Source organism: Toxotes jaculatrix, chromosome 1 (assembly GCF_017976425.1).
Source record: "Toxotes jaculatrix isolate fToxJac2 chromosome 1, fToxJac2.pri, whole genome shotgun sequence".
Lineage (NCBI taxonomy): Eukaryota > Metazoa > Chordata > Actinopteri > Toxotidae > Toxotes > Toxotes jaculatrix.
The window spans coordinates 12,293,039-12,310,836 of NC_054394.1; the positions used below are offsets into that span (position 1 = coordinate 12,293,039).

The 17,798-nt window shown below is 41.1% G+C and overlaps 1 protein-coding gene across 2 annotated transcripts in view; it reads right to left on the reverse strand.

The window, feature by feature from the left end:
• tln2a (talin 2a) overlaps positions 1-17,798 on the reverse strand; it is an 87,397-nt gene that overhangs the window by 32,628 nt on the left and 36,971 nt on the right. For both annotated transcript variants that reach the window (XM_041033110.1, XM_041033101.1), the window contains exons 3-20: positions 15,359-15,530; positions 14,308-14,405; positions 12,960-13,089; positions 12,569-12,721; positions 12,137-12,279; positions 11,568-11,695; positions 11,192-11,255; positions 10,993-11,097; positions 7,921-8,076; positions 6,899-7,000; positions 6,029-6,105; positions 4,698-4,878; positions 4,322-4,435; positions 4,009-4,117; positions 3,109-3,317; positions 1,751-1,849; positions 1,112-1,279; positions 50-184 (exon numbers count right to left, since the gene is read on the reverse strand). In XM_041033110.1, coding sequence (XP_040889044.1) covers positions 50-184; positions 1,112-1,279; positions 1,751-1,849; positions 3,109-3,317; positions 4,009-4,117; positions 4,322-4,435; positions 4,698-4,878; positions 6,029-6,105; positions 6,899-7,000; positions 7,921-8,076; positions 10,993-11,097; positions 11,192-11,255; positions 11,568-11,695; positions 12,137-12,279; positions 12,569-12,721; positions 12,960-13,089; positions 14,308-14,405; positions 15,359-15,494 — 2,307 coding nt within the window. In that variant the 5' untranslated portion in view covers positions 15,495-15,530. The remainder of the gene's footprint in view (positions 1-49; positions 185-1,111; positions 1,280-1,750; positions 1,850-3,108; positions 3,318-4,008; positions 4,118-4,321; positions 4,436-4,697; positions 4,879-6,028; positions 6,106-6,898; positions 7,001-7,920; positions 8,077-10,992; positions 11,098-11,191; positions 11,256-11,567; positions 11,696-12,136; positions 12,280-12,568; positions 12,722-12,959; positions 13,090-14,307; positions 14,406-15,358; positions 15,531-17,798) is intronic.

Consider the following 17,798-nt stretch of genomic DNA (forward strand, 5'->3'; position numbering starts at 1 on the left):
GAAAAATAGAGTTAAGTGCACTGTTTGTTCACACAGTAATGAGGCTGACCTGTTTAAGGAGCTCGCCATCTTCTGTGGCTGAGAGGCACGCCTGGACGCAGCTTTCCACTGAACGATCCACCAGCTTCCCTGCTTCGATTAACTGCTCCTGGCAAACTGGGGAACTGATGGTGGGACTCACCACCTACAACAATATGGAAGGGAGAGAGATTTATCTCCAGTGTGATAAAGAAAGACATACAAACAGGATTGTTATGTCTCCATTTTAAAGGGTTTTCAGACGTTTAGCAAAAGAAAGTGAAATTCAGAGGAAAATAAATTACGCCCAAAGAAATCTGCATTCAACTCAGCTGATGGGACTAGATAAATAAACAGCAAACAGCATTCACTTGGGAATAAACCCACTGCTATAACAGTGTTTTCGTCATTAAATAACATTTCACAGAGAACAGAAGAAACACAAAGATGAGAGAAAGAAAGAGGATTTGAGAAGGATTTTGGCAGATGAGTCTCATCACACTGCCATGCAGAGAGGTGAGCAGTAAAGTTTGTTAGTTAGTTAGCAAATGCAACTATTCACATTGGAAGCCAGGAGAGCATTTAAACTAATTGGAGGCACGTAGGTTGTACAATTAAGGGAGCTCAAATATGATGAGAATTTAACAGTATGGAGTGTTTAACGGTGCCTTGGTGCACCCTGATATATTCATTCTCCAAAATGATTTTCTTTACTGCTGATAAATAAAAGGCTTTTCAAATATTTGAGGATATAAATCTCTATTTACCTCTCTATTTATGAGAAATGATGAAACAAATGGGAAATTATTGTCACGCACTCAACCAGATATTTTTAACAATAGCTTCGCAAGTGATATGCTTAGACCACGGCAAGTATAATTTAATAAACCGAAAAACCTTACACCACTCTAGTGTCGTTTACAAGTATTTGCCTAACATCCACTGAATTACCTTTTTGGGAATTGAATGCATATTATACAAATACTGACATGATGTGAGCCATTTATATAAATTAAGTCTCACATTTCATGCTTTGGGTTTTTTGGCAGGTTTATTCATATCATTTAAACGTCCTGCAGACACACTGCTGTACCTTAGCACAAGCCACCAGCTGGGAAGTGGACAGGGCGCACTGTGTGGCGGCGGCAATGACCCGGTTCTGAAGCACTGTGTCCTCTGCAACCTGGGCCACGTTCTTGGCCTTCAACACCAACATCGCCGCAGCGTTGGCCACCGCTTTGGCCAGATTCATCAGGATGTCCTGCACAACAAGTGGCAAAGAAGGAAGAACATGTGAACATCATCGGGAACTTAAAAACCTGCAAGGTCTGTCCTTTAACATTTTTGTTAGATTCTCAAAAAAACTGCGGCATTTGGAAAATGCAGATAAAGGTAAAATTATTGCTCAATACAGCTCTGTGCCATAGGATTATGTGGTGACAGGCAAGTGGAAGAAATGTGTTGATCTCATCTCTGTACAACCTTGACTAACATTGAATTACAGTAACAATAGTGACTCAGCCAAGTACGGCTTACAAGTAAAACACAAGCTTAAAAGCTTCAAATCAAACAACAACATTTAGTTGAAATATATATTTTTTTAAATGTTGAATATATTCCCTCCACACTCCTCTGGTTACAATGTGTTTTTGATTAACTGAGTGTCAGTTCCTGAGCGCTGAGTTTTCTCTGAATGCAGTTATAATGATAAATGGACTGGGTGCAGCGTTACCTGGAACCTCTCGTCTGTCTCACTCTCTCCAATCTGGCGCAGGAGGTCTCCACTGGCCTGGCCGATGCTGCCTGCCGCTGTCAGCACAGTCTGTCTGGGCTGCAGACGCGCACACACACACACGCACGCACAGAAAACCATCAGAATATGAAAGTACATTTAGACGCCTGGTTGGAAACCACATCATCCTGTATCTTGAGATACGGCAGTAGTTTATGAGAATTAGTTTGTCATATAACACTCGTAACCGTGATGAAGGGTTTGTGTTTCTAAGCTCTATCTGGAGGCTTTTTAAGTAAACCTACTCATCAGCCAAACTGCAGCTGACATACAGTTTTCACTGTAATAAAATCATAATGCATACTGCTTGACTTGTCAGTTATTTCCACGCAAAGTGGTTCATTGAATAGCTACACCAAAACACTGTAGCCTAAAAAAAAAAAAAACAGCCTCCGTCTCTTTTTCTAACTAACCTACAGGCCACGTGTTATCTTTCCAAAAACCTGCATGCATAATTCACAAGTGTATAAAGCTCAGAGTTGTCCCAAAGCCAGATAAACCTGTGCATTATGCAGATTACCAGCCCAACACTGTACACTACATTAACTTCTCAATGATTCTTCCACAACAAAACAAAAACAAACTCCTAATATACCTTGGTTAGAACATTACGAAGAACAACCGAAGAAGATGCACAGCACATGATCACATGAGTGAATGATTCACCAAGTATCCTTTTGCAGTACTCTGAAGCTACAGCAGGTCTGTTTCCATAAAGACAGAGCACGTCTACCAATCAGCTCAGACTCAGCCTGAGGTCTTTATTCAGACTGACCAGAACAATTCAGTTAGCCGAAGCCGGCCAGCGGCACAGGATGTAGATATAATTAGGTGTAATTTGGAAGACCAGGAGAGATGATGTATTATTAAAGCACGACACATTGTCTCATGGCAGAGCCGCTCTGTGGCAAATTTAATTACCTTTTAGGCTGTCAGTTTGGACGGAACAAAACACTGTGTGGACGACCTCAATCTGGCAATTTTCAAGTAACACAAATGGTGAAAAAGTTTTGCTTGCTGCACTGGATGAAATCCAGCGTCAGACTAGACTTTAGCAATTATTGTTTTGTTTTTTCACATTTCAGTTTCTAAACTAACATCTCCCATTATGTCCTTTATACCATGTTGGGCATATAGATAGACAGAGGGAGAGGAAGGAAAGAAAATTTCAATTTGCCATTTTTAGGAGCAAATTTAAGAGAAATTTAAGAAAGTATCCGCTAAAAAGAAAGACTGACAATTCAACAGGGGGTTGAATTTGGCCTCATTATCTCACAGTTTAAGGTTCTTTTGCTCACCTCTCCAGAGGCTGGCTCCACGGCCTTTAGCAGGTCAGACACGGCCCCAGCCAGCGTCCTGGCAGCCTTCATCAGGTCGTTACCTCCTCCCACGTCATCCTCCATCAGTGCAGCCAGCAGCTTCACACCCTTTGACATTTCAGTCAAGTTGGAGGAGATGGTGGTGATGGCACAGCCCACTGCTGTGTAGTCTGTGTCAGTGGGATCGCCTATGGGGGGGAAAAGGACAGAATAGGAGAGAAGTTGAGTCTTAGAGAAAAGACGAAGCTGATCCAAACCCAAACACTGCTCTCCAGTGACTCCTCTTAAGATTCATCGCCTCAAGCAAATGAACTGACCATTCAGAATGAAAAATATTTGCATTTAACCAAGATTAGAGACTATGTATAAACACATAAATGCATTAAGGCATGGAGAAAAAGAAATTAGGGTCAATCTGTTATCAATCTAATACTCAGATTTTAACTTGGGGTGGTTCCAAATGGCACAGAATCAACAGACACCTTCACCAGTCCATATTCACCGAAACACAGTAGGATATGAGGAAACTCTTAGACTTTATATAGGTTCTAAAGTGATGTTAATGAGCACCAGATTGATGGAAAGGTTCAGCTTTAAAGTCACTAATTGGCCAGATAATTTTAACTCTGCGCAAAGCAGCACCCCTAAAATTCACTCGTAAAGTTGTGGGCACAAGTTTTAACACTTTCACTGGCTTCATCGAGGATTCCTAAAATACCTTCATTCATTTCCAATAAATGCCAGCATGCAGCAATGTATAATGTAGCCTTGCTCTACCATGATGCCTAAGACAAATTATTTTATTTTGCAATAAATCTAATCGTTGCTGATTCATGCTTCAAAGAATAGATCCTGCTGAGTCATGCCAATGCCACTGACCAGCAGTGAGGTTGACCACAGAGGCTGTTCCCGCAGTGATGGCATCAACCTGGGAGTGGATCTCATGTTTGGATTCGTCCATCTTGTTCTGGATCCACACCTTAGATGCCTAAGTATACAACACAGAAGTGAAAAACATCCCAGGTTATCACACTGCATGAATGTAGTTAAAACATAGCTATCACTTCATTATTTAATGGCTGTAAACATGAATGGATGCATGAATTTAAGGTGACATTTTACCATAAGAAGTGAACACAGCATGAGTGTGTGACAGTTTTATATTAAGTGTACATGTACAAGTGTAAAGTACCATGTCCTGTCCCAGTGGTGGCAGGTTGTCGACTTCTCCCAGGTCAATCTGTGCTTTCTGCACAGCTTGCATACTGGTGTTGATGGTTCCCATCAGAGCCTGCTGTGCTGAGCTCTACACACACAGGAAAATAAGCAGACTGAGTGTCTTACAGAATGTTAGGCATCATACCGAGAAGTGATTTTTTTAAAGAAACTTAGCAAAGGGAATTTAAATGTCTCCCCCCATGGCGCCGCTTTTGGCATTTGTAGGAGGCAGTCACAAGAAAGAGGGAAAACAAGTGGTACCACATAAAACAAACAATAACTTTAACAGGAATTTATCAATGAATGGAGAATAAAGATACTATGGAGCCTTTGTGCTGTACTCATCTTACCAGTGGTGGCATGTGCCCACGGTGCATCTGACCCATGGTGATCTGCTGTTGAGCAGATGGCATGGTACCCATGCTGAGCGACTCTGTGCCAATGGAGCCGGAGCGGATCACCCCTGGCAGCGCCACTGAGCCGTGCTCCACCCGGCCCACGCGGTTAAACTGCTGCTGAAGGATGGTGGACCTGCAGGTACGCCAACAGGTATACAGTTAATAGCGTATTTATGAATGTTTAGGGACAGTCACCATGTCTGTTAAACAAAATCCTGTTATGATAAGTTATAACAAACAAAAAAAATATCTAAAAAGAGAAAAAGTGACTACTTCAGTGTACGGACATGACAAACACATGCGCAAACACACATTGGCTGAATGGCTTAATAATGGAGCAAGAGCAAAAGACATGAAGAACATAAAGAGGGAAAAAAGACAAGAGAGCGTGAGCGTTTCTGGTTGTTGGCTGTGTGTGTGAGTGTGTTTACGGCGGAGATTTAACACTAGGCAGAGTGGTTGTGTGCATTTGCGACAGTGGGCTGCTAACACAAAGCAGACCGACATTGCTGAGTCTTCCCACTGTGTACTTCTGCAAGACAAAGCTTTGTTTTGTTTTTCCTCAGATAAGGCCTTCCAGAGTTTGGCTTGCTGTGTGTTTGCAGTATTAAAGACTTTTGCCTTCGGCCCTGCGCGCAAGGCCAGATAAAAGCAAAAGAAAAAAAAATACAATAACAATTTCAACAAATACTCTCTCGGTTGAAAGCAGGAAAGCAATATCAATTGAGGCTAGGCAGGAAAAAGGGCTTCAGTTACGCACTGAGACTCCACTGTGGATAAATGTGCTAATACACAGGAAATGTTCTGATAGAGCCTTTGCTTGTCCAGTGCAGCAAAATTTCCTCGCATAATGATTATCTCTCAGGATAAAGTCCAGCTAAGGAAGCTCATGTGATGAAATGAGGTCCTGGAAGATGGATGTGTGAGCTGTGGTCGAGGGCAGCGGTGAGAAGGAAATTGAAAAAGGACCCAGTCTGATATTGTGTTTTGTGAAAATAATATGCAATAAGTTGTGCTGTTACCGTTCTCATGTAGAAACCATCATCAGACAGTAGCAGTTTATACTGGACTATAACACAATAAAGCATGGCAGGGATCATATGTTTGTCCACGTCCAATATTTTTATTTCCACACATACACGCTTTTGCAAAGCTTTACCCGTGTAAACATATTTTTTCTACAACGTTTTTAAAGTCGCCAGTAGAATGATGAGACCTGCCTACAACAGTGAGCATGGATAAAGGAGTAACAAGGCTTTTATTAGTTAAACTAATTTACATACTTCTTTGGGGATACGGATTCCTCGAGCATGGTTGACTCTTCATCACCTTCTAAACCAAAACGGTCTTTGCTTTGTTTCTGCAGGAGAGAGAAAAGCACAGCAAATGACTGTTTTTCCAAGGAGCCAAGAGTGATTTTAAAGAGGCTTCCCTGAGGCTACCTCTTTGCCAAACGTCAGATTTAGTGGTGTCAGTCTCCCAAAAAAAAAAAAAGAAAAAGAAAAAACCTGGAACCAGGGAACCAGAGAAATTGGTCTTACATTGACACATTTTTGGTCCTATTTTTAGGTTAAAAACAAACCAGATGAAAGTTGTTAAGACTGAATCGCCAAATGAAATAAATATGAACCAAATCAGCAGTGAGCAAGACTGTCTGTGGGTTTTCACTTTTTTTCAAGTTGTATTGCCCTTTGGCACACCTGCCACACTTTCAGGTGTGCAGTAATATTTCTCTGGTATTTTATTTAAGGCACTGGGCTTAGGAATAAAAGTTTTTCATTAGCTTTCTTAACCTAAGAAATACCGAAGTGAGACTCAAAAATGTTGCACGTAGCGAAGCATTGAATGCTAATAAGCTTACACTAATTCGACTAATTTTAGGCCACTTGAACTCATGATTTAACACGTTCTAATGCTAACTGAGTCAAAGATAAAAGGTCAGCTGATCGCTCCAAACTGCACGATGAGGTCTTACAGCGTACAGTGCCTGTGCTGCGTGAGCCCAGCTGTCTTGTGCTTCTTTTTTATTTCACTGCAGCTGTTTGACACGTAGCCTGAGCACATCAAGCATCAACAGATCTGAGACTTTATCTGCCACAGGAGGATAACGATTCATTACAATTCATCTGTGTCTCCAGAGAAAAGCGTCTCACCTTTTTGAGGATGATGTCGATGTAACCGGCAATGAGCTGGGAGATCTGCTCCCCTTCAGTGGTCTGCACCGAGTAGTAGCTCTCCTGGTACTCCCCAAAGTCCTACACATACACAGACAAACACACCCACACATCCCATCTTAAACATGAATTTCATACTGGCCTGTAAGGACAGCAGCCACTGCAGTGCTTGTGCTGTACACAGGCTGAGGATTTACTGTGAGGATTAATGTGAATCCATCGAGCCGGCAAGTTTCAGATGAATCCTACACACTGTGCTGGGTGACATCAAACTGCTGTAATGCACATACAGTCAGATTAACCCAAGAAACCATCTCAGAAACAGAACAGTTTCAGCATATCCTGGTAAAGTTTTGCAGCGATGTACATGTACAGTATATTCTGTATACAAGAAAAAAATGAGACATGAAGCAGTCCGTGCTCTTCACTCTGGCACATTTGAGATATTAATCAATCTGCCCTGCCACCTTCAACACTGCTCAAAAACTGCTGCTAGGGGGGAAATATACAACTGCTCCAACATGTGAACGACAAATCAAACTTTAAATCCTGAGGAAGCACTCTGCTAAATTAACAGCAAGAACCAGAGGCCGTGTTAATTTAATAGAGACAGTGAGTCTACCAGATCTGCAAGATTAAATCCATTGTAAATCCGCTGTTTATTGACTGGGTGCTGACACAAAGGTGGGTTATTGACAGGGAAGACAAAAGAGTCTTTTCAGTAACTGAAGTGCATGAGGGAAAGCGAGAACAGGCAGACAGAGCACTGCAGTGATTGTTTTATGGTCACTGCAGGAACAGCTGGGTTTAGTGTGAGGCTGTCGTACTTATTTACTACTGGTGATATTGGACTCAGTGTGGGCTCACAGTACCAAAAAGGAAATAATAAATAGGGAATTCTTTTCAAAAAAATATTCAGAACTGGTGCGATCAGTGTCCAGGCAGCTGTTACAGGTTTGCTCAATAAATCTTTTGCCTTGGATGTAGAGTGTGTGTCTTACCAAGGTGAAGCTCTTGGGCGACGCTGCCCACCTCTTGACAGTGGTAAGTGGCCACTCCTGCACCACGTCTTTGGTCTTTTCATCCACTCTCATCACAGACTCTTTGGTGATGCCCAGGAGCCGCGGCACCAGCTTGTTCTTACTCTTCATTTTTTCCTGGAAAAATAAAAAAAACACACACACACACACACACTTTGTTTCAGCCTTGGGAACCTGACAAAAACACTGCAATTAAACATAATACCATTAACAACAAAAGGTACTTTGCAATCCTTGAAGTTCCCTCTCTAACTGAAAGCATCATACTCTAAAGGATCTCTAACAATTAGAACACGGGCATTCAACGTTTTTCACGCCAAGGACCCTGAAACTGATGGAGAGATGGAGCAGGAACCCCTTACCCATTACCACCCCCCACTAATATGTTCAGTTCATGTTAACGTGTTTTTAAAGACATTTAAATTAAAAAAATAAATAAATTAAAAAATTAGATAAAAAAATTGTCTAATCAACCAAAAATTTCACGACCAGCAGTCGTGTACCTCCATGGATCCCTTGTTGAAGACCTCTGAATTAGAACATCTGAAATAATAACCGAAGACACAACAGCTTCTGTGGCTCATTATTCACTGACAAAAACAGATATTATCTGAAAGTCACATGTTGTCACTGGTCTCAGTGATTGGTTGCCAAATGTCAAGAGGGTGGGTCTTATCTTATATGACCCGTTGTATGTTTTAATATCTCTTTAATCTCGTCTTGGCTTATATTTGCAGTGTGCAAATGCTTTCCTTGCCTGGTATATACATGGCACTTGTGCAAAACACTTCTCTCTCATTAGACCATATAATAATATAAATAAAGGTAGAATGAATAAATGAAAATAGACGATCAACCAAAAGGAAACTTGAGCTCACGAAGCAAACGAAACATGTGCGAACGAGTCGGCCCACATGAATCTTCTTTTCATATTCCTCTGCCTGCTGAAGGCATTACTGGAATCAAAGGCATTTAGAGAACAGGACAGATTAACAATTCAAGACAGAAAAATTCAAATTCAGAGGCCTCACAGCATGAAACTCTAATTTTGCTGTCACACTGATCTGCCTGGACGGGTATTCATCTGTCTAACCAGTATAAAAAAAATTAAAATAAAGTAAGTAATTAAAATGTGATGTTTTAATCATGTCTTTATCTGCCTGTCAACAACTCTCAACCTCCCCCTACATTCGCTAAACCTCTCCATACTCCAGCTGCTCTCTGAGCTGACACGCACAGCACAGACTTCTCTTCCTTTTCCCTTGCATGGCAAGAGCAAACGTTTCTTCAGGAGCTGCAGTCGGGGAGCAGACGGACAGAACGTGATGGTCTGTGACGTGAGGGCAAAGAGGTGAGTTGTGTAAAAAGTCCTGGAAGGCCTGTAAACTCTCTGGGGCCTCCAGGGGTTACGGGTTAGGGAGTATGGGGCTGAATTTTTTTCCAGGGTTATTTTTAAGATGTTTCTGCTCCACTGGGTTACGCCCGAAGATGACAGAAACGACAAAGGTGAGCAGATAAGATGTCAAACTGATCAAGGGGAACACAGATCCAAGGCCAAGAAGTGGGGCGATTTGAGTGTTTTACGGTCAAAAGGAATAAAAATGCAGAGTAAAGCATGGACTAGCAGAACTGGGGAATGTGTGAGCTAGTGCAAATGAAGACTTGACAAGGTGAGCTCCAATTTAATGGAGTTTTTATTTTTTATACGCCAAGTTTGCTCTTATCCTCTGGTGCTGAAAGCTACTGATGAAAAGCCAGGAACTGTCTGGCAGAGAGTCAATAACGGCAGCATAAGCAATTACCAGAAATGATCTCATTTTCCAAAAGAGCTCAGCAATGAACACTGAAAAGGTGAAAACTGGGAAGCAATTTATCGATGCAGGCAGCAAAGTTTCCCGTGACTTTATGCGGGATGTCCTCCTGGCGACAAATGATGTGAAGGGGCGGGAGAGTTATCTGTCACTCTTGTTATAGCAGTTCCACAGGTACTACAGCTGGAAATCTGAACATCGCTCCTATCAGCAGGCATCTGTTGGCAGTCGGACTTATTTGGGAGAGTGAGTGAGTGTCCCAGGTTTGCCTGCGAGACGTCTCCCGGTCTCCCCTCATTCACTCCACTTCCTCCCCACTCGCTCTGAAATAATCTTAGTGCCACACTCGGCTGCACAGACAAGATTTGGTTTCCGTCCAGGAGCACGCTGAATTCCCCCACGGACAAAATGCTGCCACTACGAGTTTGTATGTGCGTGTTAGTGAACAAGTGAGACAGAGAAAGAGATGTAAGAGATGTATGAAGGAAAATGTATGGCATGCAAATCTCCAAGGGTTCCACTTCTTTGGAAATGAGTTGTTTGGTGTAACAAAATAGCTTCGGAAAAAAGGCTGAATGTGAGTTTTTCAACTGAGTTTCACCTAAAAAGGCTTGAAATTTGTTAAAATTGCTGATAATAAAAATGGTCTGCTTTCAATTCAGTGACATCTTGGCAAAAGTATAATTTGCAGAGCAAATAAAACAATATTATTTTATCAACAGATAAAAGAACCAGCAATAACTTAAATTTTGCATGAGAACAACATCTGTAGAACAAAAACATTTTTGTAAATGAGGCATTGAGAGAACATGCAAGAACATGCATACAGGTTTTTGTATCCTTCTTTGGAGCTAGAGACTAACGTGAGCACTTTGTTTGGGTGATGTGAGAAGCTTTGAAAGTTCAGGTGGATACAAACAGTTTCCCCACCGGCCTGGTTAGTGCCTTCAACCTTCTATCCAGTTAACAGTGAGCCCAGAGAACAGATTTCACACTCAGGAGATAAAAGGCTCCAACTACAGTTCAACTAATTCCAAAATCTGCCTCCCAGTTTTTTATTTTTCAAAAATTTAATTTAAAAAGGAAAAAGAGTCTTCAGGCTAGACTTTTCACTTTTTGAAAGTGAATGATTTTCTCTTTGAATAAAATGGTGCAGTGGTATTTCATTTAAATGTTGTGGTTTTGTAAAAGCCAAGAGATAAATGTACGATTTTCCACTCACCTTAACCAGGAAGAAGGAGACGCCGTACGTCCGCAGAGACCGTGCCAGTTTGACATATTTCACTTTCGCTTCAATCTCCGTCATTTCCCCACAGTTTTTGTGCTCCTGCAGGTTAGATTTTGCATAAAATATAACATATGTTGCCAAATAAGCTGAAATGAAAGCAATTGTACCTATATAAAGAGAAATGTGAACACACCTGGAAGATTTTTTTCTCAGCTCCTCTCTGCTTTATGTATTCTTTGGGTAGAAACTCCTTCAGACTAGGAGAGAAATTGAACACATACAAATCTGAAATTCAAGGTACAAGCTCTTCCCTTTTCTGTTTTTTTTGCCTTAAACCTCAAACAAACCAAAAAAAAAAAATGAATTTCATAAACTCCCGATGGCAGATTTATAAAATGAACACAAATGTTTCCATTGCTAGTTTCAAGAAAGGTCAAATTCTTTTACTTTAAGTCAACTTTGTTCAAATCAAATGAGTTATACACCTAATAGTTGGGAAAGAATCCGGAGGAGAAAAAAAAAAAGGAAGTATTAACACTGGAAAATCTCCTTGTGGGGTAGACACTTACTCTAGGAATCCAGGTTTATGTTTATGCTCTATGTGAGGTCCAAACTGGATCTGGGCCTGAATGCCTCCAAACTCACAGGCCTTGTCAAATGATACAGGGTGAGATCCGTTTAGGATATCATCCCGAGCCTGAAACACAAAACAAACTTGAATTAAATGCGTTATATACTAGCTTCAAGCCAGAAGCCACTGCAAATGGTCACACATTTCTTTATTTATCCAAAAGCCATGTGCTGCTGCAAATTTTGGAAGCTGCTTGCCACCATTAAGTAATGATGAAGAAATGGATGATACCAGTCTATTTTCTGATTTATATTTATATTTTCTTCTGGGGGTGAGTTAGGGGAAACCTCAGCCCCATGTATGTTTGAGCTGGTCGGAGCGTCGATGTGCTGTCAACTCCATTAAACATATCTGATTTAGCTTGAGGCACAAAAACTGCACCAGAGTTCCTCCGTTCTTGAGATTGGCATGCTGCTGCTTCACAGTCACTAACTGGTTTTGCTACAGAGTGATCAAAGAGGTGCTTCTACATATTCTGTGTAGAGGGAGGCATAAAAATGGTCAGACCTGTACGTAAAGCAAGTTGAGTTGGACCGGGTCCCGGGAGTCCACATTCTGGTCAGAGTAGAAGAACTTGCGTCTGAGTAAAAGCGTCTCGTTCTCGTCCACCCCCTGCTCTCTGAATGTTCTGCTGTGGTCCAGCCAGTTCACTGTAAACACAAAATACAGCCACAGAGATGAGATTATTGCAGTTATTTCTATATAAATATCCTACATCCACATGTTGGTTAAAGGGTAATTTGCTAATTTGTAAGCAAATTAGCAAAGAACAATACAGGGTTGGAGATAAGTGTTCCTAAGTATAAGAATTTTGATAAATATGAAATATATTAAATATTAAACATTATATGTAGCTGTTAAAATGTTTTTTTTTCAAGCAATACAATTTAACAACTGTCAACTACACCATGGAGTCAAATGTAATTCTGCCGTGCTCACAGTCATCATCTGTGTGTAGTTTGGCTTTCAGCTTCTCCATCTTCCTCTCGTCTCGCAGCAATGTCCTGTCTTTCTTCAGTGTGCCCATCCCGTCGTCCTTCTTCTCCTCCACTGTCTCCTGGATCAGAGAATATTCTTCATAGTTGGTGATGCCTGGAATCATAAAAGAAAAAAAAAAGGATCTCTGTCAGTGTCATGATGGGCACATGCTTACTTTAAGGTGTGCATTTAAAATTATTTCCTGAATGTTTTATTAGCATTCTTGATTTTCAAAGTTTAAGGTTTCCAGTTACCAATAAAGAATAAATGAGATAAAAACCTATGTAGCAAATCTGGGGGGAAAAAAGGCATCTAAGCATTGACATAAGGGCTAACAACAGAAATGATGTACCTATTCTACTGCATATAGTCACAAGCAGCTCTCCCACTGTTTTGGAATCGTCCACCATGATGGTTTTAACGGCCCCATCCAACATTTTGATTTTCTGGGGCCTCTGCTTCTTCTTATACTCGAGAATATCCTGCTCAAAGACAACAGAGGAGAGAAGCAAAAAAAAAAGGAGTCGATAAGAAAGGAATGCAGGACTTAAATGTAAGAGAAAAAGCGAGAGAGAAAGAGAGATGGGGGGGGGGGGGGGGGGGGGGGGGGGGGCAGGCTGAAAGTACCCGCTGAGAAAATGATCAAATGTATCCAGGTTGCGTGGAGCGAGGGGAGAATATAGGCCAGAAAACCTTATTTAACGGCTGCCTATCACAGCCCGCTGCTCCCTTCCAATCACAACAATAAGGAGAGATTTGGTTCAGAATAATTGGTCACAGTCATGCCTTCTACCTGGGTTGCCTTTGGTGGATTTGAAGAGGAGAAACCATTTAGAGCAGCAAAACCAAAACCAGAGGCGTAGTGAGAGGGAGAGCTACATGGATACGAAGAGAACCAGAGTCGGCCGGTCGGGGCCTTTGGCAGCAGGGATCAGAGACTTTAAAACAAGCTGGCAGAGGATCTCTCTCTGCTCTGGCTGGAGCACTTATTTAAACTCACTTTTAAAAGCTCCCTTTGATGTTCCCATTTTCTTCATGTCCAATTTTATCCTGCACTTTTATTTTCTCATTCTTCTTCATGGGTTTTGTACTCCTGTCTATGATTCGCGCCTGAATGAATTTGTACATGGTCTTTGTTCCCAGTTGTTTCCAGAACTGCTTAGTTTTAATTGCCCTTTGCTGGATTGATAAAGTATTTTATATTGGAATAAATGGTTTTCATTTCCTCCACTATAAAAGCACTTGGTGAATTATCTACACAAACAAAGATTATTATATTGTATTGGACCTCATGAGTCAGCAGTTTGCAATTAGAACATCTGGATTCAGCCATTAAAGTTTAGAGATGAATACAACACCAAGTAACATGATGAGAACGTAAATTCAGGGAGTGATGCATGTTTGTGTGTGTGTGTGTGTGTGTGTGTGTGTGTGTGTGTGTGGGTACAGTGAGTTCCAGTGTGTGTTGTTGATGAGTTAGTTCAGGTCGATGTTATTCACACATAAATCTCAAGGGTTTCAGTCACACATAGCTCCCGAGGTAACTGTGTGCGTATGTGTGTGTGTGTTTATTTTTGTATTATCCTTCAAGTGCTCACTTTAACCTTTGCCACACACAGCTCAGGGTAAGTAATCACTCCATGGTAACAGTCATTCATAGGTTGTTTGAGCGTGTGGGTTAAACAGGTTGATATATTTACCCCATTGCGGAGCATGTAGTAGTCCAGTGTCCTTCCAGACTCCAGCCAGATGCCTTTTCTGGGGTCTTCATCAGACAGGAACAGACCATAGTCTGAAGCTGGAGCAGTGAGGAGGAACATCAGCATTTAAGAGACTATTGTGGTGAAAGTTATTCCAGGATCAGACTATAAAATATCTGCCCCAAACTGATCCCGTCCTGACAGACGTGGGATGTCAGGAACATGTGATGTTGACTAATAGGAGCACTGAACGCGCTTCACGCACATCTGTAAACATGGCAACGCATAAGGTGAATGGTGATTTTGCTGCAGTCAGGTGCAACAGTAAAGTCAGACCCTGCCGCCTCCTTGCGATCACCTACTGTGTATACTTCATGCAAGTTGTGAGAGACGGCAAGATCTGATCAATCAGAGTAAAAAATGTAGTCTGCCATGGGTCCCAGTCGCATCATGGCAAGAATATCACCCAACATAACACAGGGATCATCTTCAAAGACAAAAATACTGTGTGGTCTGATCCCGGTTTTAGCTCATCACACAATATTAAAAGTTACAAAAGATAGAAAAGAAAGAAGGGAATCTGTTATGACAAGCACTAAAAAACAGTTTTATCAGGAGTAGTATTATTTTTAAAAAAAGAGTCTGCACACAGATTCTTTATAATATTTTGTTGTTTTGTTTACTGATTCCCACGCTGAAAGCCTTGGCACTGAGCCCCCACCTAATCCATTCCCTAAACAGTCAAAGTGACATATTAACATGCAGTATGACTTGCTGTAGCTGTTTGAACTATGACATCCAACATATTTTGGTCTGCTGCTCTGATCTTAGCCACAACCAGTAATGTCTCCATCTTTACCCTTGAAGGATCCTGACCAATCACAGTGCAAATGAGCAGTAAATCCTGGTGATTGCTCCTTCAAAATGAAGGAAGCTACATTTAGATATAATCCTATGACTCTCACTCTTCCATTATGCCTTTTCTTTTAGAGTTTACATCAAATCCAGTGTCCTGCCTGGGAAAGTTAAAAGAAAAAAATGTTATCCTTACCTTGTCCGGTCTGAGCCTCGGGGACTCTCTCTCTGATGATCCTACAGGCGTCGTAGACGGCTGTGGAGGGCTCAAACTGCATCGTTTTCACAACGTTGCATTGGCGAACGCAGATTTTCAGCGACAACACCACCATCTTGGCAAGCGGTGTGGGCGGGAGCTGCGGCTACACCTGCACATAAAAAAAAAAAAAAAAAAAAAAGGGACAGAGGAGGTAGAGTTTATTGCATGGCACAAGTCCAGGAGGTCCAAACCTTGAGCACAGCCATGAAACTCATGGACTGTGATAAATGATGCGTGAGGACTTTTCTGTTTTAGAGAAGCTTGTGCTTTAAACTCGTAGTCTGACATACATTTCTCCAAATATTTCTTCATATAGGATAATTGTTTTTTTTTTTTATTTGAATATACTAAAAGTTACATTAACCCACGGTGGAATCACTGCTATGCTTGATAACACAGTAACATCTTTTTTTATTTTCTCTCTAAAAAAAAGAACAACTTAAAACTGCTTTTCACTTCCACACACACATACACACTTGAGAAAAATTTCTTTCCCTTGCACTGTCATGAACAATGAAATTTTATGAATGTGAAGAAAGGGCTAATTTGTGCACAGCAAGGCCATTGTTATGCTTCATAAAACAAAAGAGCCGACAACAAATTTATCACTTTTTAAAAATGGCCCATCTGGTCCCTGCTGGGGACAAAGACAAAGTCGCTGAATATTGTAGAGAAAAAAAATGCTTTAAAAGGTAAAAATAAAAGCCACAAAGCAATCCACAGCAACTGGAAGTGGAGAAGCAATTCTCCACAGTCTTTTTCATATGAGGCTGGTGAAAACAAACCACTCTTTTAAACACCGCACTTCTAAAATCTGTTTCTTCTCCAGCGACAAAAACATCAACAAGAGCTTGAACAAACATGATCACTCTCGCATACACACAGGGAGCAAAGCAATTTCCAGCTTGTTATATTCTCCAGATAAAGTCAGCATGGGTCCGACACTGTTAAACTAACAGCATGCTCCATATTCTCTTGCCACACATAAAGTTAACTACAAAATATCCTGAACAATACACAAATGTTGAGTTGCCAGCCTGCTACCTCATCTGTTCACAGTTATGTAATGCATGTCTCACAGCATAAAATCTAAATTTCACTAAAATTGTTTATTATAGGTTGAAAACTATAATTACTGTGGCTATAATCAAAATTTTTATGATAACAACGTAATTAAATGACAATTTGAAAACAGTGCGACAATGTGAAAGGGTACACTGATTGTAATGAACCTACTGAGAATTATCAGCTGAATCTGCAGTTCCCCTCGGCTTTATGGAGCTTTATAGAGAGTTTCGCCTCATTGTTTAGCTGTCCAGACTCCAATTTACTGTTTTTGTTCATTCTCATCCCTATGGTGTCGTTTTCAGTCGTAGCAGGAAGCTGTTTTCAGGGAAAAAAAATCTTTAAAACCCAGTTTACACTACGTGCTCAGCAGCAAACGGCAGACAGGCACAATTAGAGACTGGCTGGTGAATTCACACAGTGAAGAATTTAGCTGAATAAGGTCTACAATTTTTTTTTTAGTTCACTGCTGATGAGCAAGTTCATTTTATCAACTTAAAAGGTGATGATTTGCAAATATTGTGTTTACAATTTGTTCCATTGCCCACAAGGGTCCAAAAAAAAAGGAAATTTCAGGTTTAAATATAAATAAAAACATCCAGGAACATGAAGTTTAAAGAAGTTTGGGATCAACGCTGGATTCATTCTTTGTGACTCACAAAGAATGAATACAGGAAAAAGAAGGAGAGGTGAGAGCTGTGACCTCCCCAACAGAGCACATCCTGTCTGGGACCAATAGGAACACAGGGCTCCTCTGTGTAGGGGGGGGCAGTGTCAAAGGTCGGAGGTCAGTACAGGCCATGGCTGAAGTACACAGTCGGCCCCTCATCTGCTACGCTGGCTTCTGACCCTGACTCAGACGTTCAGAATCTGGTTTCTATGTGAGATGTGTTCACATACAGGAGCGAAGGTGTTTGTCTGGCACGCCATGTGGACGCTATGTCCTCTGGGGTATCCTGGAGCTAATACTGGTCATAACACAACCACATATTATTTAATGGTGTGTGACAAAGTTGGCAAAAGAGTTTGGCACTGATCTCTACATTTTGGAAACACACTGGTTTAAATACAATATATAAAACAAACCAAAAACATTTTAGATGTTCAAATATGCCTCTAAAGCAAATCACTGACATTAAAATACATCTCTGATCTTATTTTGGGCTTAGTAACTACCTCCACTGTTGAACTACCTTTTATTGTAGACTGTAAATTTCTCAGTTTTTGCTCTGAGCTCCGTCTCAATCGATCAAGCACTTCCACAAACCTCCTGTTGTTAGAGTTTGGACCAAAAGCCAAACACTGTTCTTAC